Raw genomic sequence first — 26,521 nt, forward strand, 5'->3', positions numbered from 1 at the left:
ATTATAAGAGAAATGGTAGAGTTTACTTTTTTAGATGTTTGGATTTGGGGAAGATGGATAATTTTGTTTTGAGTTTTGAGTTAAAATGGAGTTTAATTTTTGTTTTTTGTTTTTTAATTATTTGAGTTAAAGTTTTTTTTAAACTGATTGCTTTATGAGGTGTTGAATCCTGTTTTAGTTCTGGGAAGTCGGGGAGGGGTTTAAGGGGAAATTATAAATTGATGTAGTAAATAATTATAAGTATATAATGGAATTGTAATAATAAGAGGATATTCCCGGCAGGTTCCCCAAATTGCACTCGATGTGGTGTTAGAAGGTGAAAGGGATGTAGAGTGGTAGGAGGAAAGAGGAGAGGTTGTGGGGTTAGGGGGAGGAAAGAGAGGGAAAGTGGATAAGGGTGGAGGCAAGGCGGGGACTGCCGGGAGTATTCGGAAATATTTTGAGTAAAATTTTTTTTTCTTTTGTGGTGTTTGTAGATGCATCATTTGTATTTGTTGTTTAATTCAAAATAATAAAAATTTTATATACAGAAATTGGGCATACCTAGTGGAAATCAGGCACTCAACTTGCAAGCTCTTTAGTCATTAGAGCATTTCACAGCTTGTTTAAACCATGTGGCATTGGGCTATTTTCATACTTCTATGTTTACATTCCTTTGGTTTGTCTGGCTCCTTTTCCTGCTCAGACTGATCATGTGAGTGCCCTGGAAGTGTGTGAGAACATTACCCTGCTGTTCAAACCAAAAGAATTGCAAGTAAAGACTCTGGATTGTTTGCTTTATTTACAAAATGGAGTAAAGTAGACGTGACCATTTCCTTTGGAGCACATGTAACCAAATGTCTTTGGATTTCTCCTTGAAAACAGATCTTGAACCCTCTGAGCAACTGTCTGGCTTTCTTAAGAACTCCAATTTGTGAATCATAGATATTACTGGTGTGGAGAGAGACCAAACAATGATTTAGCCAAATAAGACAGAAATGGCATCATGCCAACAGTTTATATCTAGAAAATGGTGATTGAATTGAACAGGGTTGGTGGGGGAGGAAAGTTGGGTTGATGAAAAGGTGAGGCATGGAATATTAAAAAGAGAAAGTGTCTTTTAGTGGCTGCTATTGAATGAATAAGAAAGGATAGAATATCAGGAATATGTGTGTAGGAATTCACATCAGCGCATCCAGGATGTTGCAATTATTACAAGAAAACTCATCTAAGAACAATAAATGGTAGATGCTTCCCTCCCCTCATGGTATTCAGTAAACATGCGTTGTATGAATGTATTAATATTTACTGGGCTGGAATTTAGTGAGAGAAACAAAATCTTCTTGGTCTCCAGTTTCTACATCTTAATTCTTAATTCTTGATTCTTTGTTTAGATTATGTCACCTGAACTTTCCTGGCAATTATGAATATGATGATGATTGCTCTGTCATCTCATACCCAAGTAGGAGACAGAGTTGTTACAGTCATATAACCTGGCAACTCTGTTGAAATTTATGGAAGCTATTCTGTTCTGCAGCAAGAGCTGTAAATAAGAAAAAATGTGTTTTCTTAAAAAAAAAATATATGAGTAGTCTTTGAGTTACAACTGTAATGGAGCCTGCCTGTTACAATCATAAATTGTTAGTCACAAAACAATTTTACATTTTTTTTGTGACAGTCAAGCAGAAACTTGGGGATTATAAGTGCAAATGCGGTTGTTAAATGAACCCATTGTTTGCTATGGTGTGGTTTTGCCGAAAACCGGAAATGCTGTCGTAATTTTGGATCCACGTTGTAAGTCCCCTTTTTAAGACAAGTTGTAACTTCAAATGGTCACTAAGTGACTGGTCATAAGTCAAGGACTGTGTATTGCATTTTAATAATTTTAGCAAGGAGGTATTGTTAATTCCATCTTTATTTCCATCTATACATTTATCCTTAGATTGTGAGAAATCCTTGGAAAGGCAGAGTTTTTTTAAAAATCAACAATAACAATATCTGGCTCCCCCCTCTCCAGGGGTTTATATTCACAAAGGTACTGTCTTCATGAATAAAGCCGTGGTGAAAGTACAACATACTTTGCAACATTTTGAGCTGCCTGAAACTAGAAATTACTTCATGTCACTTCTTCTGTCTTCAGATTCACAACAGCAGAAGTAATCCTTGTTGTCTGGCTTAGCAGACCTGCATATAGCCTCAAGTCTGGGCAGCTAAATGACTTTGCAGCTCAGGTTACACTTAAGCCTCTTGGAGATAGAATAGCAAAGATGGATAAACACTTTGCAAATTAGAGTGACAACCAAAATTATGCTAACTAGCTCGTGAGCAAAGATGGCATCCCCCCAAGTATTCTGCCTCCTCTCAGCCAGATCTTTATCCCCAAGACATTTCCTTCCCGTTGCAGGCCTCCCCATCAACCTCTGTGACCTCCCATAGGAGAAAGAGAAAGACGCATCTCCATGTGTTTGGACTGTACAATTTCTGCCTGCAGCTGTACAAAGAGGGATTGTGTCTCCTTAGATAAAAGCAATGGTATTGAGAAGAAAAATTCTAGCCTGACCTTCTCCTGAATATCTTTTACATACACACCATCACAAGCACTGCCTAAAAGACAAAGCTGTGAATCAGGAAATTCCTAGGGCAAGTGTCACCTCTGCTGTGAAATCACTTGGCAACATTAAGGAAATTGTTCTTTCTCCATCTCATCTCTTCATTTGCTAAATATAGATACATTATTTCCTATGCAGGTCAACAGTAAGGACTATAATTAGGTACTACAAGTTGGAGTTTGAAACATAAGACTAAGTGTAAAGGACATAATAATTCACTGCAGAATGTTTGGTCTGTGAACGTTTGCAATTTGAACATTTTCTTTCAGGAATATAAACATATTCTTACAGTGAAATGTAGACATATACAAATCAAAAGATATGACAGATGTAGACAGATGATACTCACACTCAAAATATCACCCTGGCAACTCTTGTACAGAGTAAGGTATGCATATCTGTTGCAATAAGAAAAGTGGATTGTGTAATCCATTAAATCAACTTGTGTTCTCCAGATACGTTAGACTTTCTTTACTGTTTTCCTGCATTGACCACGAAACACAAGAATTGTAGTCCATTATAGTACTGGGCCACTGTAGTGGGAAAATGTGCATTAAAACAGTCAGTTATTTTCCTTCGTCCTATAGTATCCAAGATGTTTTGAAATGGTAACGTTGACTTTGATGAATTGCAGTTCTCCAACTTCTTTCTAAAACTCACTTGGCTTCCATTTTTTGCAGGATATCTTACGGGAGGGTGACACAGATCATGATGGAGAACTCAACTTTGAGGAATTTGCTCAGTACCTTCAGGAGCGTGAACGGAAGTTGTTGCTGATGTTTCACAGCCTGGATCGCAACAATGATGGTATGAAACTCCCCCAAAAGTTAATATGACTTCCATTCTGTCTGAGCCCAAAGTGGAGTCAGCATTTCTTTAGACTCTTCTCCAGCTTAGGGACATGTATTGCTACCGTATTTTCCCAAAATTAAGACCCGGTCTTATATATATTTTTTGCCTCAAAAAGAGGTACTAGGTCTTAATTTCAGAGAATGTCTTATCTTAGGACCACCATAGCCAGGCCTCCCACACCCCGACACCTGTTGCGCCACTGCTTGACTTCTTCTGCAGCTGCTTGCTGCCACTTGCAACAAGACGCCATTTGGCGCATTGCGCCATTTCTGCTCCTCTCTGCAGGACGCTGCATGGTGCTTTGCGCCATTTCTGCTGCTTGCGGCAAGAAGCTACACAGGGCTTTGGGCCGTTTCTGCTGCTTGCAGCAGGATGCCACATGGCTCTTTGGCCATTTCTGCCGGCAGCAGAAACAGACTGAAGCGCCATGCGGCGTCTTGCTGGGAGGAGCAGAAACAGCAAAAAGCACCATGCGGCGTCCTGCAAGCAAAGGAAATGGGCTGAAGCGCCATGCAGCTTCTTGCCGCGAGCAGCAGAAATGGTGCAAAGCACCATGCAGCGTCCTGCTGTGAGCAGCAGCAATGGCCTGAAGCACTGTGCAATCTCCTGCCGGGAGCAGCAGCACTGGCGTGAGGAGCCACGCAGCTTGACAAGTGTCGGGGCGTGGGAAGCCTGGCTGCGGTGGTCCTACCAGTAAGGTAAGTGGGTGCAGGGCGCATGGGGCAGCTCCACACCCCCACCCTAGCTTGATTTTTAGGCGTGCGCCTCACCCCAAAACTAGGGTTTATTTTTGGAGTAGGGCTTATATTAGGTCCACTCCCCCAAAATCAAGCTAGGGCTTACTTTGAGGCTGGGTCTTATAGGTTTATAATTATGCCATTTTCATTTTTCTTTCCTATAACAGACCTATTAATAAAGCCATTGACACCTGTCTTTTTAAAATGTCCTTTAAAATAGCAAGCAATATTCATATACATTCTGTATTGTTTGAGGAGGACCTAACTAAAAAAACCTTCATTTCAGACTTGCAGATCATAAGTATTTAAAGCCGGAATGTAGGTTGCCTGATTTTGGTTTAGCCTGTTATGAACCTAGCCATTGTGGCTTATTCAACAAATCACAGTTAAGGCAAGCTACAGGCTAGCATAGTAACCTCATATTGTGATTTGCTAAATTCATGAACACTGTAACCCAGTTCTTACAATTCTTCCCATGTCACATTTGCCCAGAAATAATACCTTTCTATGTCTGCCCTGATAACAACATATCCTGACTTCTTGTTCTTTGATGCACCTCTAGCCTCATCTGTTTGGTACTCAGTTGATATTTGATGTCCAATTGTGAAAATAGAGATCCAGGGCATAATAAGCGCCTCAGAGTTTCTGTTCTTTTAATCCTCTGTTCTGTTCTTTTCCTGGGTTGAGTTCCAAGAGCCAAGAAGTATCTGCTCTGTTCTACTTCCTTAAAAAAAAAAAAGGATGCCTTATTAACTCTTCCTAAACAGTTCTATGATACAGTATAGACAAGGCTTCTTATAGCCTTGGCTTCTAGCAATAGAAGGCCTTACATATATTATTATTACTACTGCTGCTGCTGTCACAGTTCTTCCAACTTATATCTGACAACTGCAGATTCTTTCAGCTGGCTCATCTTCTCTTTCATAGAAGAAGAAGACACAAGCAGCTACATGCCAGATTTTAGCTGGTGCTGCTTTTTGGTCTAGTTGGATGCAATAGGGCAATCTGAGATGATCAATCCAGATTTAAGGGCAAAACTAAGCATTACCTAGCTGAATATATGTTGTATTTAGCTATGAAAGCACAGGATGTTACTCTCACATCTCTTGCTCATTTCTCTCTGGTTCATGCCTGGAAATAGTGGATTTTTCTAGCCAAAGCTTTTATGGTATAAAATATGTTGATGGACTCATCATTCATATATAATGACCCCATGGGTTCCATATCTGTCGTTTTTATCCACACACATCCCAAAAAAACTAATGAAGAGACAAGCCAAAATGTTTAAAATATGCAGTTGAAAAATCTTTTCTTTCTGTACGGCCTTTCTTGTTACAGAACTATTTTATGTTTTGCCAAGCAAAACTCCAAACAGACAAAGCAGAGATAAATCCATTGAACACAGCAGCACTTACCGCTAAGTTAACATTGGTAGGATCTGACAGGGTGGTTACATAAATACATCCTATTCATTTATTTTTGAATTTGAAGATGTTTCTGAGCTGGATAGAGACATGCAGTTATTATTATGCAAGAGTTGCATTTTTCTCTTTAAAGGAGACATGGAAGTGAACTTGACAAACAACTAATCAAATTTCACTTTGGCCTTTCCCTTTCCTTTTGAAGAAAGAATACTTGGAAACAGTGAACCAACAGTGAGGTAGATGGGGATGCCACAAATTGTGGTTTTATGGCAACTTCTGAAATTGAATAATAAAAAAAAGTCTGAAACTGTCAGATAACTTTTTTAACTGGCCTGTGAAAGTGACTAATGAGAACAAGAAAAAGGAAAGGTTGAGTTTGAAATTGTCCAGATTAGCTTCTCCAACTGCTTTCAAATTGGAATTTCTAGCCAGAAATGGCCCGAACCAGATTGTTAAAGGCTGTGCCAAAAGCATCTGTTGCTAAAGGATGAAGTCAAGGCTCCATGACACATTCTTTTTATATTGCTCGTATGCAGTGCAGATTTGAATCCCTTTTTGAAGCCCTTGTCGGACAACCCTGGGGATTATGTAGCTTCCTATTACATAAGGGTCTTCCCAGTTAGCTTGCAATTTTATTTTCAGCACTTTATGTTTTCAGCCTTATTTCCAGATCTTTCTGCCATATCTTTAAACTGCTGCCTGATTAGCAAACATTAAGCAGGTGCAGTTTTTCCTGGCATCTAAGTAAAGTAAGGGGAAGAGCAGGGGAGAAAGGCCAATATGGAAAAGTTTCTTTATCAACCTTCTTTAAGAGTTTTTAGCACTGGAGATTTAAAACTGATAGTTAAATATGCAGATTGTTAAGGAATGCTTGGGAGAAGCAGCTTGTTGAATTAGGCACCAAATTGGGAGTGAATGCAGAGGTTTCATCCAGGTCTCCTGCATCTTGCACCTAGTGCAATTAATGGAAAAATATGCATATTCCATACTGATCCCTCCCTCTCAACTAATGCTTCTTCTTCTTTGTAAGGTTGCTACACATTCTGTCTCCGTGGTCCCGAAGGTCCTTTCATTTAGTGAGATGGCCACTATAGCCAGCTTCTCTAGTTAACAAGTCTGTTCTATGAAAGCAAAAAAATACAGATGGGCAATTTTCTCACATTCTCAAAAACATACTAAGCTCAAATCAAAGAAACAAGATAATGGCTTACTACAAAGTGGGAATCTAGCCTTGGCTGTTTGTAAAATATAGCTTGCAGCTTGTTGCATTGAGTGAAGCCAGCCAATTACACTTTGTTCAGTAAACTATAATTTAGCATACCAGAGTTTGATAAAATGTGTGAGCCAGATCCATCACAAACTCTTCCTTTTAAAAGAGCTGTCCTACTTGTGAAAAGGGAAAACTCTGTTGCTTCAGTTTTTCTGATTGCTCAGTGTTTTTTCCTGTGGGGCCAAAAATACCGGTAAGCATTTTAGCCCATAGAGAAGAATACAAAGTTGGCCCAGGGGCAAAAGAAACACCATTTGGAAGTAACAGAATCCATGGAATTTGGGAAGGCTGCTCTTCGACAAGTCATGGTTTCTCATGACTATACACACACGAAAGGAGACATTTTGAAAATGACCTCTAGCTCCAAAGAGATGTTGGTTCGGAACCCAGGCAGTAAGCCCTCTTTCTGATGAAATTGTGCTCTTTCTGTAACTCAAGCCAACAGTCATCTTGATGATGTTTCTGAGTGATGCCATCAGTTTGTTTCAACACAAAAACAATTTGGCCAAATTAAAGACCATTAACTGGCTATCCTTCTATCCCATACAGCAGCAATTCTGAATTTTTCCTTGTATTAGCATACAGAGAAAGAGGCAATGTTCTCATCCTTTTCTTTATCCTGTTAAGAGAGCTACAGTATGTATTTGTGTGGGAGCAACTGTGGGTTGAAAAATGCCAAAGAAAGCATCTTTCTAAACTACAGTCTTGTTGCAAAAATACCTAGGGATGTGTGGTATTGCTTGCTTTTAAAACATAATAAAGCACGCAAACAAAATAATCTCACTGGTTTTAAACGTAGACTTAGCAACCATCATTCCACTTTTCATTATTTCCAAGATAAACTACTGCAGTGAGATTTAATGCAGGATTGACCTTGTGGAGGTTTGCCAGAACTTAACTATGCAAAACTTTGTGGATATGCTACACAGGCTGAATCTAAGCAACTTTCAAACTAAATCAGATATTTTAATTAAGCTAGTAGCATTAAAGTGATGAACTACTTTGAAGATGGCATTAAATATTTTTGTCTATTTAATATCATTAGGCAACTGCTTTTTTTTTTTTAAACCATTTTTAATAAAAGTGCATATAAGCAGATGACAATAGATATGCATTTCTTCAATACATAGGAAGAATGCTTCTTCTCTTATGATTTCTTATAGTCCATATATGAGCACATTAAAAATAATATCCTTCCTAGTAGAAAAATATTTGAGATCTCCACAACTTCATTGGTAGATTAATTAACTGATGAGTTTAAATTAATTACAATTTATTTTAATTATGTTCAGTTATATTTAAATTATATTTAATAACATTAGGAACCAAGACTGAGGTAGGTTGAATAATAGATTATTATCTGCCCTGAACCTTGGAGTAGACAGAGTTTATAAATCAAGAAATAGGGGATCTGCAGGACTGAATCAGGATTCTAAATTCATATGGGTGGCCATTTTTACACCGCTGGGGGGGGGGGGAACTAACATGAAACATGATCATTTGCTTAAATTAGAATATGCTAATTGGGAGGAGAAAGATTAGGGCTGTGCAGTGGTTTGGAATCAATTTGGCATTTTAGAATATGGAGGAGTGCAAACACAGCAGTCTGCAGTTTACTAGAACAGCTGGAAGTTTCTTCAAAGGTGCCCCAAGAATAAGCAAGAAGGCACTGTGTTTGTGTTCTGACTGTGTTCTGGAAGCACTTCTTCCCAACTGAATCCAAAGCACAGTGTAGTCCTAGTATACATGCAAATTCTAAAATAACTTCTATCATTTAAATTAAAAACTCAGAAGACTCAACATTGACTGTAAGATTATGAGCAAACATTTGAACATCTGCAGGCCATATATTCAATCAATCAGAATAGAACTGGAAGGGACCTTGGAGGTCTTCTAGTCCAACCCCCTGCTTGTTCACATCTGTCAAGATCTTTTTGGATCCTGAGTTTGTCTTCTGGGGTGTTGGATACTCCTGCCAGCTTAGTGTCATCTGCAAATTTGATGAGTTCCCCTTCTATTCCCTCATCTAAGTCATTTATGAAGATATTGAAGAGTACTGGGCCTAAGACGGAGTCTTGCTTCCATGTGCTGTTAGTTGACTACTGTACGAACAGATTGCTGGACTAGATGGGCTAGGGGCTAAATCCAGTAAGATGCCGTTTATATTCTTAGGAACGTGTGTGTGTGTGTGGGTGTGTGCGCGCACACACACAATGTTGAGCGGGTCTTGATAAGAGTATACAGTACAAAAACTAGAAACCTTAAGGAAGGATTGATTCGTCCCCTCCTTTAGAAACCATCACTGAATCCCACCATAGAGGACAATTTTCTCTCAGTATCTAATTACCCAAGATGGTTGAGAAGATGGTCACACAGCAGCTTCAGAAGACCCTGGATGAAGCAGATTATCTGGACCCCTTTCCATCAGGTTTTAGGCTAGGGTATGGAATGGAAATGGCATTGGTTATGCTTTTAGATTTCTCTGGCAGAGATGTGGTGTGGATGGTGCATCCATTCTTGCTCTTCTTGACCTCTCAGGCCTTCAGTACATCAAACATGGTATACTTCTGGATTGGCCCCAGGGATTGGGGATGGCAGCATTGTATTGTGCTGGTTCTCCTCCTTTCTCCAGGGTCTACTCTATACCAATCAATAGTGATTGGAGAGGAGAGATTCTGTTTTCGCCCCCTGTTTTGTGAAGTCTTGAAGGATTTGGGGCTCTCTCCTTTTTAATATCTACATGAAGCTGCTGGGATGAGATCATCTGCCACCAAGGGTATGGTATCATCAGTAGCCCAGAAGGAGGGAGAGAGAGAGAGAGATCCTTCAGGCTGAATGCAGCATAATTACTACCCACTTATGATAAACTGCTAGCAGAACTGATACAAATAGCTAATCTGTCTAAGGACTTTTCCACACCACAGCTTTAAATTATAGTAGACTCAGCACAAACATTGTGAACATTGCTTTCTTATTTTAAGATGTCTTGAAATAAGGAAGGGTGAGGCAGTATATTTACAGATCTCAAAACAAATGGAAAAGAGGACCTACTAATCCTATAGTTGCTCATTGAACTCAGAAGAATAGCTGATGGCATCTTGACTTAGCCTGGTTGAAATTTCTTATTTTGAACATATTGAACACATCTTGTGCTTCCAATGCTCTATTCCTATTTTTATTCTGATATCTCTAGGGTAATAAAACCTTCTGCACTGAAACTATGCAGTACACCTAATTGCATTCCTAAAAGGCAGGCATTTTTCCTGGTTTTGCCATTTACTGCTTTTTATATAATTGTTCTGATGGAAATGTTGAGGGTTTTTTCTAATATCCGATTAAGGCATTCTTTCTTGAGCTATGCAAATATGTCAGAACCCAGTTCTCATGAACCCCAAGCAGCTTGTTTGGTTCAAGCAACCTCTTTTAGGGATTAATTTGCTAGGATTCTTTACTCTGGGTAAAAACCAAGGGAAGTTTTTGTGCCATTTCCCAATGAATGCAAGCCAAATGCAGAGTGGGTTCTCCTGTCACGCTAAGCCACACAATCAATGGTTACAAATAATAACTTCTGGGCTTACAGAGCATGTCAATCCAGAGCTAAACAGACTACTTCAAACCTTAGCAGGCTGTGTGATTCAAGAAGAGAGTTTGACCTGTTTATGCTAGTCCTCTGTTATACTAAGTACACAGTCTCTGACTCTTTCCCCACTTGGACTGAATGAATTACTGTACAGGCATGCCCTGGCAGCATTTTTTTTTTTTTTGAATGGGCAGGCCGATCCCAGTGACATTTCTTTCTTTTCGTCCTCAGCAGCCCATGAGTGAGATAGACTTAAGTCATCCTTAGTTCCAATATTATTTACAGTAGGTTCAGCCTCCATCTAAAATCCATGTTGGATGGAACACAGGCAAGAAAATGATAAGCAAAATAAGGACTGGTAATGGGATCAGCAGACATCATGCTGGTATAGTTTTATGCTCGCTCAAGTAAAAATGGGAAAAAAGTTTCAGCTCTCCAAATGGGAAAATATTCTGTAAGCCAGGACCATGTTAGTCTTCCTGTGAGAATGGAAGTACTCAGACATTTCAAATGGGAAAATGGAGGTGATTAAAATGGCTGATTTCCCTCACTAGTTATTTTCCCGCACAGTCTTGTTGTCTTGCCAATTCTTGGTCATCTAAAGTTTAGTTCTGTGATGTTTGTTGGACTGTACTCTCCCTCCCAATTCCTATGCAAATGCTCTCCACTCTTCCCAAGTAAAGAGTTGCATCAGTTAGGCTGCTTACGGCAGTCAAGGCTAAATTGATGTTCTGTGGGAATCCTGCAGATTGTCTGATGCCCTCCAAGTGATTCTGTTCCCAATTCCATTATTTCCTCCTTATGCTGACTAGATTAAAAGAGCTTGCAGCCCAGCACAGAGCCTTGGAGGGGCACAGTGTTGTCACAGGGGGTCCTCAAAGGCTTGAAGAAATGTTATGATTTAAATATTGAGTTAAGTCTTGATGGTCGGTGGCCACAATAGGTATTTAAAGGGGATCCACGATGAAGAAAAGGTTGAGAACCATTGAGATAGCACATTAAGAAAATTCTAAGTCCACTAGCAAGCTATGTTTATGACTAAGATGAAAAATATGGCTAAAAACCAGATCGGATAGATTCAAACAGAATATTAAGCTATAATCAACAAACCACATTATGTAATATGTGAACCTCACAAGGAGGATTGTATATCATTCCTATCCTTTACCACTGACCTGTAAACTCTTAGTACTGTACAGATTTGTAAGGGAAAACCATAGGGATTAGAAGTATAAGGACAGGTGCCATTATACTCTTGGCTTGTACTGTAGTTCTCCAAATGAATGTTGCTTAGGCATCTTAATCAGTCTCAGCTATCTGCTACAAAATGTGATTTGTTTAAAACAAAATTACCATCCATCTTTCTATTTTTGCCTCTAGTATTTTTAGGTCTAGTTGAGGAAAGCCTTGCCCTGTCCAAGAATACATGCAGGCATTAATTCATCAGTATTTTGATTTGTGAAGTGCTCTTAGTGCTAAGTTAAAAATTAAAACTACAGAAAAAACAGTATAACCGTAGGCCCATGAAACTTTTGAGCCCTTCTGGAGCCCTTGTAGACTTCTCCTAACCCATCAGCTTCCCGGACTGAGCTCTAATTCCCCAAATGGATAGCCATGCTCCTTGTCTTTGTGTTTATGTTGCAGGCCAGATCGATGTCTCTGAGATCCAGCAGACTTTCCACAGCCTGGGAGTTTACATCTCTCTCCAGCAAGCAGAGAAAATCTTGCACAGGTGAGACCCAAACTGTTCTTGCTTTGCACTCCTCCTATCTCCTTATCCTACAATATCTGAAAGGTGGCTCAGAGATGTCTCACTTTGCTGTGTTGGAATGAAACCTAACAGTTGCATTCATTTCTTTTGTCCAGCTGACCAAAAGGTTGGAGGAGAGGACAGCGCTCAGAGATGATCTGAGGCTTCTGGTTTATCCTACTGGCTCTCAGTGCCTTCCCTGAATCTGAGCATTGTCACATTCATTTCCCTCTGTGCTGACGTAGAAAAATGGAAAGTTAAAATGGCCTGTAAAACCCTGGTGTTTATGTCACCAATTAATAGATTTCCCAAAACTACTTCTCTGAGCATTTTATATATTTTTTTCACCCTCAGAGCTGGATCTGGTCCTGCTAAGTTCCAGCAAAGACACTGGGATTTCTTTTTTGCATTCTATCCTATCATTTGAACAAAACACCCTCTCTGTTTTAGGTTTCCCCCTTATTTCTACAGCGAAGCTTGTTTTCGTAAACAATGGTAGAATAAACCCAACATAGTTCCTTGTCCTCAGTACCGTGTGGGCTTGTGTTTTGCAGCATCGACAAAGATGGCACTATGACCATTGATTGGAATGAGTGGCGAGACCACTTCATCCTCAATCCATTAGAGAACATGGAAGAGATAGTGCACTTTTGGAAGCACTCAATGGTAAGCCATATTTCCCATCTAGCCAGGCCTGGGATTATTGTCTACTATGCCATCCCACTCCACTGTTTTGAAAATTGGCAAGCCAGAGTTACAGAAATAGAAGACATCAGATCCAGTAGGTGAATAGCCCATAGGCAAGTCACATTTCTTTGCTCCGATGATTAGATCTGGAAATATACTGAATACAGCATGGATGTAGCTTTGGGGAAAAGAACCCTTACATCTTTCTTACATTAAACAACTGCATTAGTGTGCTATATGTTTCCCCAGTCTAAACTGAATATTGCCAGCCAGCTGTAATTATTGCCACATATTTGATCTGAAATAACTCTTGTCTCAGATCAGGGGATTCAAGGCAGCTTCTTGGGTGTCCTAAAGACCCTGGCTTGTATTTCCACTGGGGAGAAAATGGCCATAAAGAGCACCAAGAACTTGAATGGGACTATAAGGCTGTTCTTCCACTCATTCTGTAGGGGAGGCGGGGAGATCCTTCGGATGTTATTGGACTATAACTATCCTCATTCCTTACTATGGACTGCAGACCAACATCATCTTGAGGACTCATTATAAGATTGGGAGAGTTTTATGAATAGAATTTGCATTCTCTTTATCAAGTAGAGATCCTCAGATGAGGCCACTTATTAAGGGAAAACTGGAGGAAGGGCTCAGGGATGTCACCTTATTGGGGAGATGAGTGGCATATACATTTAATACATGATAATACTTTGTTGGCTTTGGGGGAACAAATTATTCTTTAGAGCATACATTATTTGAGTGAGAGCTATCCAAACATGAGTGCTTTCTTTTGCATTATGTTCCTGCTTCTCTGTTTTTGTTATGGGTAGAACTGCAGGGTAGCATCCCCCCCAGTTTGATCCTCTTCAGTGTTTCATTGCAAAGAATCCTGCCATATCCTATCCACACTGCTGGACAAGACATGATGGGAGGTATTCTGACTTATACATATTTAACCCACCCACCTCAGCCTCTTTTTCCTCCCACCCTGCTCCTGATCAATCCTCTGAACACGATTAAGCTGTATGTGTAGATGCTTGCACCTTTTAAAAATGTTTGAACACTAAATTCTGGAATTGCAAAATAACCTCTCTATTCTATTTTCCTTGCTGTGTCTTCATGTCATAATCATTATTTCTGTTATATGTAACAGGTGAAAGATGCTAATGTCAAGAAACTTACAAGAGTTTTTGTCTTTGTTATTCCTTATGTCCAGATAGGTCCTCTTTGTTAAGAGAAATTGTAGATTGACTGCTGTAGTTCAATGGTAGCATTGTAGGCATTCTCACAAAATTTTAAAATGCATTATTAATGCCCATTTTGATTTGAGGCAGGGCATGGGTGCCACATTGGATGCTAATAGATGCTAATGGATGCATTATGTTGCTTGCACTAAAATAACATTTAGTTTACAATCTACGTTTCAAAGCTGACTTTAAACCACAAGCCTCCTGGCTAAAGCACACGTTCTAATTTGGGAGATTTTATTCACAAACCCGAGTGGCTGAATTCTGCCATTTAAAAGCAATTACATTTCTTCCAACTGTGAATTTTACATTTTTTTTCCTACATGGAAAAGGTCTGTCACCCCCCCTCCCCCCAATTAGAAAGTCTGTGCAATTTTGGCAAATCAGTCAAGAAACAAGTAACCTGGAAATTTATCTTATATTTGCTTACTTCTTTCCTGCCTTCCTGAATGCTGCAGGTATTGGCTGGGGTTGAAGTCTGTAAGCACATGGGGGCTGAATGTGTTAAAGTGATGTCTTTCCCCAACTTGGCAACATTAAGATGCCTGGCTTTAAACTCCTAGATTTCTGGGAGTTGTAATCTATACATCTTAAAAGTTGCCAAGTTTGAAAAACGCTGTATCAAAGGGATCTTTATGACCTAAGCAAGGAATGCATTTATGGAATTTAGAAAACAGGTAGTCCTTGACTTACAACAGTTGATTTAGTGACTGTTCACAATTACAACAGCACTGAAAAATGTGACTTAGGACCGTTTTTCACAGTTACAATCTTTGCAGCATCCCGATAATCACATGATCAAAATTCAGATGCTTGGCAATTGATTCATATTTATGTTGCTGTGTCCTGGGGTCATGTGATCATTTTTTGTGACCTTCTGACAAGCAAAGTCAATGGGGAAACTGGATTCACTTAACAACCAGGTGACTAACTTATCAACTCAGTGATTCACTTAACAACTGTGGCAAGAAAGGTTGTAAAATGGGGCAAAACTCACTTAACAAACCTCTCAGCAACAGAAATTTTGGGCTCAATTGTGGTTGTAAGTTGAGGACCACCTATATTTGGGGGAGTGGGGGTTATTGCCTTTGATTTAAACCAGCTTTTTTCTTCCATCACCAGCCAATCAGTTTTGTTCCATCTAGAATTATCAGGGAATGCTGGGATTTTTCCTGACCACATGCTTGGAATGTCTTCTTTCTTTTCTTTTGGAGAATTGAACAAAGATCCTTTAATAGTAAAGCCATCTGATGGTCTCACTCATGTAGCAGAGGCCATTATTTGCCTTGGGCAAGGGGTATCTTGATTATATTTGGATAGATCCTTCACAGTAGAATTCCCCTAGTATGGGAGTGGCTAGCCTTGATTTTATCTTTGGTTTTGATTAGTAGGCCCTCTCATTGGAATGAGTGCTATTTGCCTTACGCAATTTTTGTGGTCTTTGTAATGGAGCCTGAAAACTCTTTTTACAATGTGCCAAAACTCCATGTATCCATTCCAAAGATTATGTTTGCCTTTGATCTGGGTTTCCAAATACATGTGTCCCTGTGAGGGATTGCTTCATTGCAGGATCCTCTAGGAAAAAGAGGCTCTGGAAATTTGTTATCTCTGGGCTGGCTACTAGCCAAGGTTCTCTATCTTCTCACCCTGTTAATCTCATCAGTCAATTGAAATAGGGCAGATTAAAGTTTATATATAAACAAAAAGTCATCTGTAGCAGATGTGCTGAGAACAGAGAAAGTAGAAGTTTCCTAGGTAGAAGTCAGGAGTGCATGCAGCCTAGTCAGATCTTAGAAAAACTGTAAGCTACCAACCATCATGTATTTTAAATTACACTCAACATACAATGACTAGGACAGGGAGTTTACCCTAAACTAGGATTGTCTTGGAAAAACTGGGATGTCTGATCATCTGATCTCAGCAGAAGTATTCTTGTTTTGTGTTGTACTTTGAGATTGATAAGGATAGAAGATGGTTGAAATTCCAGTCCTTATTCATAGTACTGAGAAAATAATGAGGAATCCATTGATTGGAATGGAATGGAGACCAAAAGACAGTTCATGTTACCAATGGCATCTCCATATCTGCTGACAGGCTTAGGGAGATGTATGGAGTCTGTGTGCAATCCATGGGAAGGTCTGCGAAGCCCCATTTCAATGAATTAACATTTTGTGTTAAAATAAAGTTAGGAAAATGTCAGATGAATTATACCCTACATTCTATTTGGTGAGAGCCAATCTTCACTTGCATTTGCTTTCTTCTGCATCAAAATATCTCAAGTCCACCACTTCCCAAAGATCTGTTTCTTTCCCAGCTTCTGATTTTCTGCTTGGATTGGAGCAGGTCCATTTCTTATCATGTGGCTGTAATCCACAAATGCTGTTAGGATTGACTCTTTAAGTCCCTCCCCGTCCACTTTTAGCTCTTCAATCCCATTAGAAGACTGCTGGAGCGCTTGGTTGCGTCCCTTTCTTGCCGCCTTCTCATCTTGCCTATCATGGAAAAGCTCTTTTCTATCAGGAAGGTACCCAGTGCCTCAGGGATCCATAGTGATGCAAAGCTGCTGACCCTGGTAGAACTGTGGGAGGCTGACCGTCAACACTGCAAAGGCTTGGAGTCCATTGTGGGGGACTTTGATCTGGTAGGTCAGGCAATGCTTCCTTCTGCAGTATTTTTCCTCTTTTGCTCTGCACTCCAAATTCCTTAGGTTTCTACTGTAGTTCTGTTGCCCTCCCTTTGGCTCACTGAGCCGCCTTGATTGTTTATGTCTTATAGCTCATCATAAAAACAGGAATACAGGGTCTTTGGCAGGCCCGTTTATGGAAACTGGGTTCCATGCAGAATGAATTTGTTCTTCTGGTGTTGGTAGAAAAAAGCAGCACTTGAGTCTGTTTTGCTCTTTAACAGGGCCCTTAACAACACACAACAAAGGAGCTAACGATCTCGGTACACTACCTATACCTTCTTCACTTTCTGATAAACGCTGAAGCAGCTGGTTTCTTTATATAATTCTTTACATAATTATGTAATTTTTGCAGTTGATTGGGATAAATTCATTGGTTTGTTACACAGTATTTTTATTCTACCTTTCCTCCAAGGAGCTTATCATAACAACATTTTATCCTCAAGATAACCCTGGGAATCTATTCTTGCCCCAGATCATCCGTGAGAGCTTCCTGATTGAGAAGATATTTTAATCTGGTTTTTCTGGTCTTTAAGTTGCCCGTATTGAATCAATTTACTATCCCAGCTGCACTGTGTCATTCTGTTCCCTGTGGACCTGTGCATTTCCAAGACCTTTAAAATGAAAAGTAATGTTAAACTAATTTGTTTTGCCATAGATGCTCTGTTTGGTGTTTTTAAAGGAACATTTTGGATAGGAGGGCAATGTTTTGAATTGGCAGGATTCACGATAGGGGGTGTATTGTATTTAGACAATTAAATTTATAATCTCATGGTGATTCAGTCTCAAGTTTTTCCTTCTTTTGGATTATTTCATTTTCCATCCTTGAGCAGGAAAAAGACTTTAAACTTGTGATATTGAGAAAGGAGAAAGTACGACTAAGGAAACCTCTAAGGATTAATGCCAAAACTGAGAGGACCAATGGGTAGAGACCAAGATATTTTAACTACTTAAAAAAAATAGATAAGGATATACATTGAGGCTTATGACTACTTTAATATGATAGTCCAGTGGTGGTGAACCTATGGCATGGGTGCCAGAAGTGGTACTTGAAACCCTCTCTGTGGGCACACGTGCCGTTGCCGCAGCCTCACCTCCCCCCACGACCCCCTCCTCTCCAGAAGCCCCCCTGAAGGAGAGTCACCCCCGAGTGTGGCCCACACGGAGCAGCGCAGCCAAGGACATGGCAGCCAGGCAGCATAGACAAGACTCTGCACTCACACTCCATCATGTACAGTTGATGCTACAGGGCGCGGGCAGAGGGCGTGGCTGCTGTAGAGCTGCTGGGCTGCCTGGGCGATCTGCGGTGGGCCCTGGAGGCGGTGAGTGGTCCTGTGGGCAGGCAGGGCAGGGCATGGAGGGGCAGAGCAGGGGGGTGGAGCGGGAGCGGGGCCAGTTTTTGGACACTCGGTCTCTAAAAGGTTCGCCATCACTGTGATAGTCCATGCCATTTTTTATAGCTTTTTGCAAAATAGTCTGTGTGCCAGCCTGATTTTCATTTTTCATTCAGTGATGTGAGTTCTTGAGCACAGTGCTTTCAGTCGCATTTGAGCAGGATTCTCAACAGGTCGTCAGCTAATCAGACACAGCTTCATTTGTGATTTATAACCCCTGATTTAGCTTGGGATACAGACTGCGTTAATTCCATAATCAGAAATCTTTGGAAACAGGAGTGTAAGAAGGCCCAACAGCAGCATGTGGTAGGAAAGCTTTGCATGTCAGTGCAAAAAAGGAGAGGCCAGAATGTGAGAAGATGAATATATTTCTAGTGACTTAATTTGGTTGAAAAGTTTAAGGAAATGAAGTGTTAGAAGATAGGAATAGAACTTGCTTTTTGAGCAGTTATGCAGAGTAGTGATCCCCAGCATATTCTGACTCTGGGTTCATCTTCAATTCCAGCAATATAACAAACCAAAATATCAATAGTGTTTGAATTCAGTACAGTGAAATTTGAAGATGAGTTCCTTTAGAATATTTGCCCATTACTTTTGACTCTAGCATATTTCCCCTAATGGTATATCTAAATAAAGTGCTTGACCCCTTATTATTTTTCCCTTGTTTTGATAGGTCCTTGACATTGGGGAGTGCCTCACTGTTCCTGATGAGTTTTCTGAGAAAGAGAAGAAAACTGGGATGTGGTGGAAACAACTCATAGCTGGAGCTATGGCTGGTGCTGTCTCTAGGACTGGAACTGCCCCGCTGGATCGATTGAAAGTTTTCATGCAGGCAAAGAACTAACAAAGATTTGAGGTTGAGAAAGGAGAGAAATGCAAAGGAAAGGGGGGGGGGGGCTTCTTGGGAAATTATCTTTGTAGGTGTAGTGAGTTGTACAAATACACATCATTTGTGTGCTAGATGACTTTTCTTGTCTGCCTCATCATTGGCACAACTGGGCTCTTAGCAGCTTGCCTACCTACCTGCCAATCAAAGCAAGGTTTTAATAGAGAAGAAATGCAGTCTTCTCCATTTGAATTGTATGCTGAATGATAGATAGGTGGGAGCAAGCGTGTGACTCAATAAGAGGTTTGAATGTTAACAAAATAACAGAGCTGGAAGGGATCTTGGAAGTCTTCTAGTCCAGAGGTCCCCAACCTTTCCAGTTTGGTGGCCCAGAGGGAAAGGGGCGAGCAGGCAAATTTGCACACGTACACATGCACAAATAGGGCCACTAACGCCTGCACGCATGGGCAAATGGGGCTGCTAGCATGTGCGCGCACTCACCAGCCATTCCTACGGCCCAGTGGCCGACAGGCCATAGACTGGTACTGGGCCACGGTCCACAGGTTGGGAACTCTTGTTCTAGAATCTAGTCCAAACCCCTGCTCAGGCAGGAAACCCTATATCATTTCAGACAAATGGTTGTCCAATCTCTTAAAGAGATGTTGTGAATGAACACATGTAGTACCCCCAAATTGTCATTCCATCCTGTCACCCTTGAATGCAGAGAGGCTTATCTGCAAGTATCACTGCAGCAAACAAAGCCAATGTACTCTTTATATTCTATAATTCAGAGGCTTCTTCAACTTTCTAAATATTTGGAAGATGAATGTGTAGCTCCTTCCCCTTTTTCAGCTTGAACAGTATTGTTGTTAACAGATTTGGTGAATAAGAATTATTATAGTTACATCATGTTATGTCTTTCACATCACCATTTTTAAAGGTCTTAAAAGGTTCTTAATAGCCCTCCAATGCTATAGTATTTTCACTGCTTCCTCCCCATATAATACAGGGTTATTCTTGTTTATGCCGTCAACAAGAGCTCCTCATAGAGGAGGCAGGGACTAACTTTGTGTCTGCACCTTATCTGCAGGTCCATGCATCAAAGAACAACACCATGAATGTGTTTGGTGGACTGAAAGGCATGATTCACGAGGGAGGCCTGTGCTCGCTGTGGCGGGGCAATGGCATCAACGTTCTCAAGATTGCACCCGAATCTGCCATCAAGTTCATGGCTTACGAGCAGGTATGGATTTGAAAGATGTCTGTAGCTGTGTACACTAATATCAACAAGCGAGCCGCAACCACTGCAGCTTTCAAAGTAAAGGTGTTACATGACAGTGGATGACATTCCTTCTCAGTTGGGATGGCATACTTCGTACTGGCCATAACTTGCAAATGTTGCAGCTCCATAATAGAAATTGTACTAGTCCATCCTTTACAACAAGGCAGAGGATGATTGTTGCTAGCGTCCCCTATTTTTGAAAAGCAACAGCCAAATGTGAGCAAAGGCTTTCTTAACCAGACTTCTATAAGCTCTTCTTAAAGAAATCGTGAATCCAGAAGGAGCCCCAGATTACAAGCTTGCTATTACAGCAGGACTAGAATTTTTTTTAGAGCCAAATACCATGCTTTCTGTTTGGCATTCTCCCTTGGTAATCTGTTGCCAAAAGATTAGTAGTTAGATGATTGGCTAGGACTAGGAGTCCTCAGATTCAACTTTGCATTCTGCTATGGGAGCTCACTGGATGCTTTGAGACAAATTGTTAAGTTCAGTATCTTCTAAGAATAAAATAGGAGAAGGAAGTCTGGTGGGTGCTGTCTTGAGCTCCTGGGGAAAAAAATTGAGAAGCAGACTAATCAATAACAAAAATTCTATAAGTTCCAACATTTTCTCCTCCAACCTAAATATCAGCATTTCAGCAAAACAAAGCAACTGATCTAGCCAAGGTATAGTGAAGAGTAATTCTGTTAAGAGTTTCATTGCTTATTATTGAAATCCCTACAGAAATTGATATCCCGGTACAGCAACAAACCATTCCCGATATAAAATGTAGTAATTTCTTATGCATGCTGTCCTTACTCAGTTAATTGAGATGAAAGTAGAGGAGTCTCCAGTCTATCTCTGTCTAAATCCATTGCTTTTCTTTGCAGATAAAGCGAGGAATTCGTGGGCAACAGGAAACTTTAAGGGTACAGGAGAGATTTGTTGCTGGCTCGCTGGCTGGGGCCACAGCACAGACCATAATCTACCCCATGGAGGTAAAATTGCCCCTTTGGTACTATAGTGTCTGAAGGCCATGCCCTCTACTTTTTAATCAAAATGTATACTCCTCAAATAATTCCAGGCATGTGTTCAAGCCAAACATCACCACAGGGTCAGGTTTAGGCTTCAGCTAATTAAAAAGTAGTTTTCCCTTATATTTGCATTTGGCATTGCTTGCAACACAAAATGTTCAGATTTCCTCTTTCCTTGTACCAAATTTTTTGCACTGCATACATTGGATTTGGAAGTGTCTCATAAAAGCTAATCTTTCTTCTGATCAGCTGCTTCTGGAAAAATGGGGGACCCCATTGAACTTCTTTATCCATCTTGGTGACTGAATAAGCAGATGGACTCACCTGAGATGTCTTCTGATTCCTTCCATGGTAACTGAAGGAGGGCTCTCTGCTTTACATCTCCACTCTGGGTTTTCAGAAACAAGGATTGCTGCCCCGTCTGAAATTACTCCCCAAACCAAGACCGTTATAAATTTCTTTAACATGCTTTACTGAAATTAAAATGGTATATGAATTTCTGCAATTATATCCAATTTAGTACCAATTTATTCCCCAATAATTTTAGATGTCTTCTAAAATGTCTTTCTTAAATAATTTTCTTAGTCTTTTTCTAGCAGTTTGTGAGGAAGTGATTCTTTTCAGCAATAACGGAGGGTTTTGCAAGTTTCAGTTTACAAAAGCATCTCCAGAATCCTTATGGCTTATTATGAACTGACCATTCAGCCAGAAGCATATGAGCATAGAATGTTTCTTAGATTTAAGAAATGAGTGAAATCATTGGAAATATGGGCCATTGTGATGATAGCAGTAGGAAAAATAGGTAAAATAGATAAATTAAGAGCTTCAGGCAAATGTGAACCCTCTTCAGCAGATGGCACTAAGTAGGTTCATTTGAATAAAAGATATGAGAACTCTAGTTTTGCTCTGGTAATAATAGTGCTGTTTTGGATGGTGCCCAACCATACTTTACCAAATGACTTTTCCATGATTTATTAGGATGAATGAGCATTCAGTCTGCTTACTTTATTATATAGTATTAACAGCGCATGTGCCTCTTTAGGTAATGACATAAGCCAGTCAAGTTCCAGCTCAGAGTAAATAGCAATTTTAATCTCATGCTGAGAGTTACTCAAAGGTTGGTAGGTAGGGAGGAGAAGGCATTTACCTAACTGTGGATCCCTTCTTAAAACTGCTGGTAGAGGCTCAGAGATGCAGTTCATTCCAGGTATGATAATGTGTGGGGTTTATGTGTGCTATTCCTTTCTAGCACCTTCCCCATTAGTCTTAGTACACCTTTTTGATATAAAATGAATGGGGTATGTATGCCCAGTTTGCCAGCTTGAAATAAGATTTTTTTGAATTGGACTTGTAGTTTACATAAAGCTAATGTCGGTGAGGAGAAAGTTGAGCACTGCAAGAATGGATATGTCAGAGCTGTTCTTCCCAGTACATTCTTTCATTCATGAGAAAACTTAGGCAGAATTCATAATATTTCAAAATGTATTTGCTTTCTATCTTGATTCCCTGTGTTTGGGAAGGAGAGGGGCACAGAGTGATCTTAGTACCAATACCAGAGATATATGTCATGAGTCTTCATTTCCAATTTATTCTGGATATTAGCTAAATGCTATCCAGGAAGTAGTATTAGCAGACCAAAACCCAATTTTTGCTTGTTTGTACGTATTTAGATTATTTTTAATCTGCTTTTAGTCATCGTGATTTTCAAGACATGATACAGTTACAATACCAATAACACAAATAATGTAAAGCACCAATAAAATAGAAACAGTAAAAGAAGCTAACAAAACAGTAAAAGAAGCTAACATAAAATCATATCTAGCATTTAAGTAAAAGAAGCACAAAACATTAACTGCATATTTTAAAAGCCCACTTTGTTAGACATCTGATTACAACACCCAGATGCTATCATCAAAATGGCATCTTGAATGTAGCTTAAACATATAACTTCAATCAACAAAACTCATGTTTATATATGTTCTACAATTAACCTGGCTGCCATAAGATTAAGTGAATTATAGTTTCCAAATAACTGTCACAGATAAACTGATGCAGTAGAAGATATAGGAGTTTAGGGCCTGTGTTCCAATTCCCTTTTTCCCCCTGGAAGTGGCTAAGTTAGTACCTAAAGTTGATAAAATGTATTCTTGGTCACCACCACAGCCTGAGCATGCAAGAGGCATCCAGTATCCTGAAGTATTCCTGATTGAAAAATGGGTCTTTTATGGAGATTATGACCCCCAACAGAACTAAATTATTCCACATTTCACAGGAATTCAAAATGCCTATCATGGGCAACCCTAATTCCTAAACCCTATCTTCATCCAATTCATTATCAATTTCAGATGTTAGCTTCGTAAATAATTTGTATCACCAATTTCAGATAGAATAGATTGCTTAATATGTATTTTTTTCTAATTAGGAATTCTTAAGTACAAGATCTGGGCGATAAAATAAAATAATAGAAAAACATTGTCAGTTTAAGTAGAAACAACTGAATTGACAGCTGTTTATCTTGGAAACGCCATTCCTTTTTTTTGCAGAGGTAGGGAGCCCCATTCAACAAGAGTAGCATGAGATGGATCATAACCAAGATGGTCTGGGCCAATCTTCTTTTAATTGACATCTTACAAGGCACCAGGAAAAAGAAAATGCTTGCTTTATTTCTGAACTAATCACTTGCAGAAGATTCTTGAAATTAGGTACAGGAAGGTGTAAAATTAGAAGGAACAGATGCAGATACCGAGACAGTGTTTTCTTGTTTAACATCTGGTTCATTACTTTTTCTCCCCCTAGGTTATGAAGACACGACTGGCCCTTGGCAAGACAGGCCAGTATTCAGGTGTGGCAGACTGTGCCAGGAAGATCCTACAGAAGGAAGGAATCCCTGCCTTTTACAAGGGCTACCTACCAAATATGTTGGGCATTATCCCCTATGCTGGTATCGACCTGGCAGTTTATGAGGTCAGTGGTTGGGCGTGGGTTCAAAGAATAAAGGAGCTATCCAAGGGAGAGGCTATGCTGACATGCTCTTTCCTTTGGACCACTTTTTGAGGATTAGCTATTCATCCTTATTCACAGGTAAAAGAGAGTTCCTACCAGTGGCTTCCCTCCCTTTTCTGCAATGTATTTGTGCTTGGGTTTTGATGTCCAGATCACCTTACCCCCTTTCTCACATTTCTCACCAAAGACACTGAAGAACACCTGGTTACAGAAGTACAGCAAGAACACTGCTGACCCAGGAGTTTTGGTCCTCTTGGCCTGTGGCACTGTCTCCAGTACCTGTGGCCAAATTGCCAGTTATCCCCTAGCCCTGGTGCGAACCCGGATGCAGGCTCAAGGTAAGAAAGGAGCATCCTCAATGGAGAAGGTTGACAGCCATTATAGGTGGGATAACCGTTACAGGGAAGACAATTAAGCATGAAATCTTAGTATCAGAGGAGTGGACATAGGGGAGATTAGTGGGAAAGAAACTGAGAAGGAAAATGGCATAGGAAAGGTAAATTAAATGTTCATCCTGGGCCTCATTATTCATCTTAAAACTAACAGGTCTCCAAATCTGACCTGTATGTTCATGGTTGTCTATTCCTCCAAGAAAAAGGAGGAATCAGTTTTCAACATGAGGGGCCAGGTTGTTTTCTCTGTTGATTATCTTTAGGTCCTGTTCGAATTCTGGCATGCAATACTTTCAGTCTTGATCTGTCAGTCCTTCTCCCTCTGCACAAACTCTTAGGCTCTGTCCTATGGGTTTGAGTTCAAGCCATGTAAGACCTGGTGACCCTATTCAAACAAGGCTCTCTGAATTTCACCTGCTTTATCAGGTATGTTTTGACAGGCATCCTACTAATCTTTCCTCTCTTTTTCATTGGCTCTCTACAGCATCAATTGAAGGTGCACCACAGCTAACCATGCTGGGTCTCTTTAGAAACATCCTTTCCCGAGAAGGGGTCCTGGGCCTCTACCGTGGCATCGCCCCCAATTTCATGAAGGTTATTCCTGCTGTCAGCATCAGCTATGTCGTGTATGAGAATATGAAGCAGGCTCTGGGGGTAACATCCAGATGAAGGAGGACCCTGTGTTGCCAAAGGGCAGGGGACCTACCTCACAAGAAAGGTTTTGGAAGGGCAGCAAAGATGGGGATATCCTACTCTAATTGCTGTGAAATGGAGAGCTAAGAGGGTGTTTGGAATGACTGGGTCCAGGCCACCTTGGTCAAAAGTATAAACTTTTCCATGATCAAGAGCCAACTTGCTCACTAACAACCAAGTTTATCCTGCAAAGGCCTTGGTTGGGAAAAAAAACAGGTAACCTCTTGGAGGTATTTTTTTTTTCTTGCCCACATTCTGGAATTTGCAGAGATGGTCTCATCAAACAGACCTGCTGCTCCTGCGTATACATCTTGTGCCCCAAAACTGAACATAAGAACCATGACACATAAACAGCCATATCATAATCCAAGCAGATAAGTTGATAATGATTGCTCTGGAGGTGTTGCCAGTTTTCAAGCAATTGCTAGTGAAATGGGTTGACTTTTGATAAATAGCCCTACTAACTCACGTTAGCTGTTTCCAATACTGGAGGAAATACATTCAGAGACAATTCATTGACGGCACTAGAATATCTGTGATTATTCCTTGGAGTCCACCAATTTTTTTCTGCAGACATTCAGAAACAGGAGTATCTGAATTTTTGAGGACTTTGGCCAATAGATCACATTCTTTATTTAGCATTTCTGTTTGCAATGATGAATTCCTTTTGACTTTTCCCTCTTCCATACCTCGTCCTAAAACCTATAGGGGTGCTGGAGCACCAGCTATTTACATTTTAGCTCAGATCCACTTGTCTCTGTACAATGGAAACTGTATATTTTGCACATTGACTGTTTTTAACTTATAAGGCTAGATTGCTGTCTCTACCTGGACCTCTGTGGCTGAACTGAAGCCTCTCCCATTTTATCCCTATTCCCTTTCCTTCTATTCTGAGGGAGCAAAGAATGTTGGAATACATTACAAGGGCTACTGATTTGTAGTAACCATCAAAGCACTTTGCTCAGATCCCCTAATATGATGTGTACATATTTCTACTCTTTTTGAGATATTTGCACTAGCTATACCAGCTTCGTTGTTTAAGAAATGCCATAATTAAGGTCCGTGAAGCCATGCATTCAGGATTTCTTCGGGCTCTGCTTTGTATT

At 40.2% G+C, this 26,521-nt stretch overlaps 1 protein-coding gene across 1 annotated transcript in view; it reads left to right on the forward strand.

Annotated features, from left to right (window-relative positions):
* LOC107298022 (calcium-binding mitochondrial carrier protein SCaMC-3) overlaps positions 1-25,391 on the forward strand; it is a 35,826-nt gene extending 10,435 nt beyond the window's left edge. Inside the window, exons 2-10 of the mRNA XM_015827387.1 lie at positions 3,269-3,395; positions 12,096-12,183; positions 12,756-12,867; positions 18,880-19,038; positions 20,123-20,275; positions 21,184-21,291; positions 24,124-24,291; positions 24,518-24,668; positions 25,207-25,391. Of these exons, the coding sequence (XP_015682873.1) occupies positions 3,269-3,395; positions 12,096-12,183; positions 12,756-12,867; positions 18,880-19,038; positions 20,123-20,275; positions 21,184-21,291; positions 24,124-24,291; positions 24,518-24,668; positions 25,207-25,391 (1,251 nt within the window). The remainder of the gene's footprint in view (positions 1-3,268; positions 3,396-12,095; positions 12,184-12,755; positions 12,868-18,879; positions 19,039-20,122; positions 20,276-21,183; positions 21,292-24,123; positions 24,292-24,517; positions 24,669-25,206) is intronic.
* The last annotated feature ends 1,130 nt before the right edge of the window (positions 25,392-26,521 follow it).

The sequence above is a fragment of the Protobothrops mucrosquamatus genome, unplaced genomic scaffold, assembly GCF_001527695.2.
Source record: "Protobothrops mucrosquamatus isolate PMUCROS unplaced genomic scaffold, P.Mucros_1.0 scaffold_215, whole genome shotgun sequence".
NCBI classification, from domain to species: domain Eukaryota; kingdom Metazoa; phylum Chordata; class Lepidosauria; order Squamata; family Viperidae; genus Protobothrops; species Protobothrops mucrosquamatus.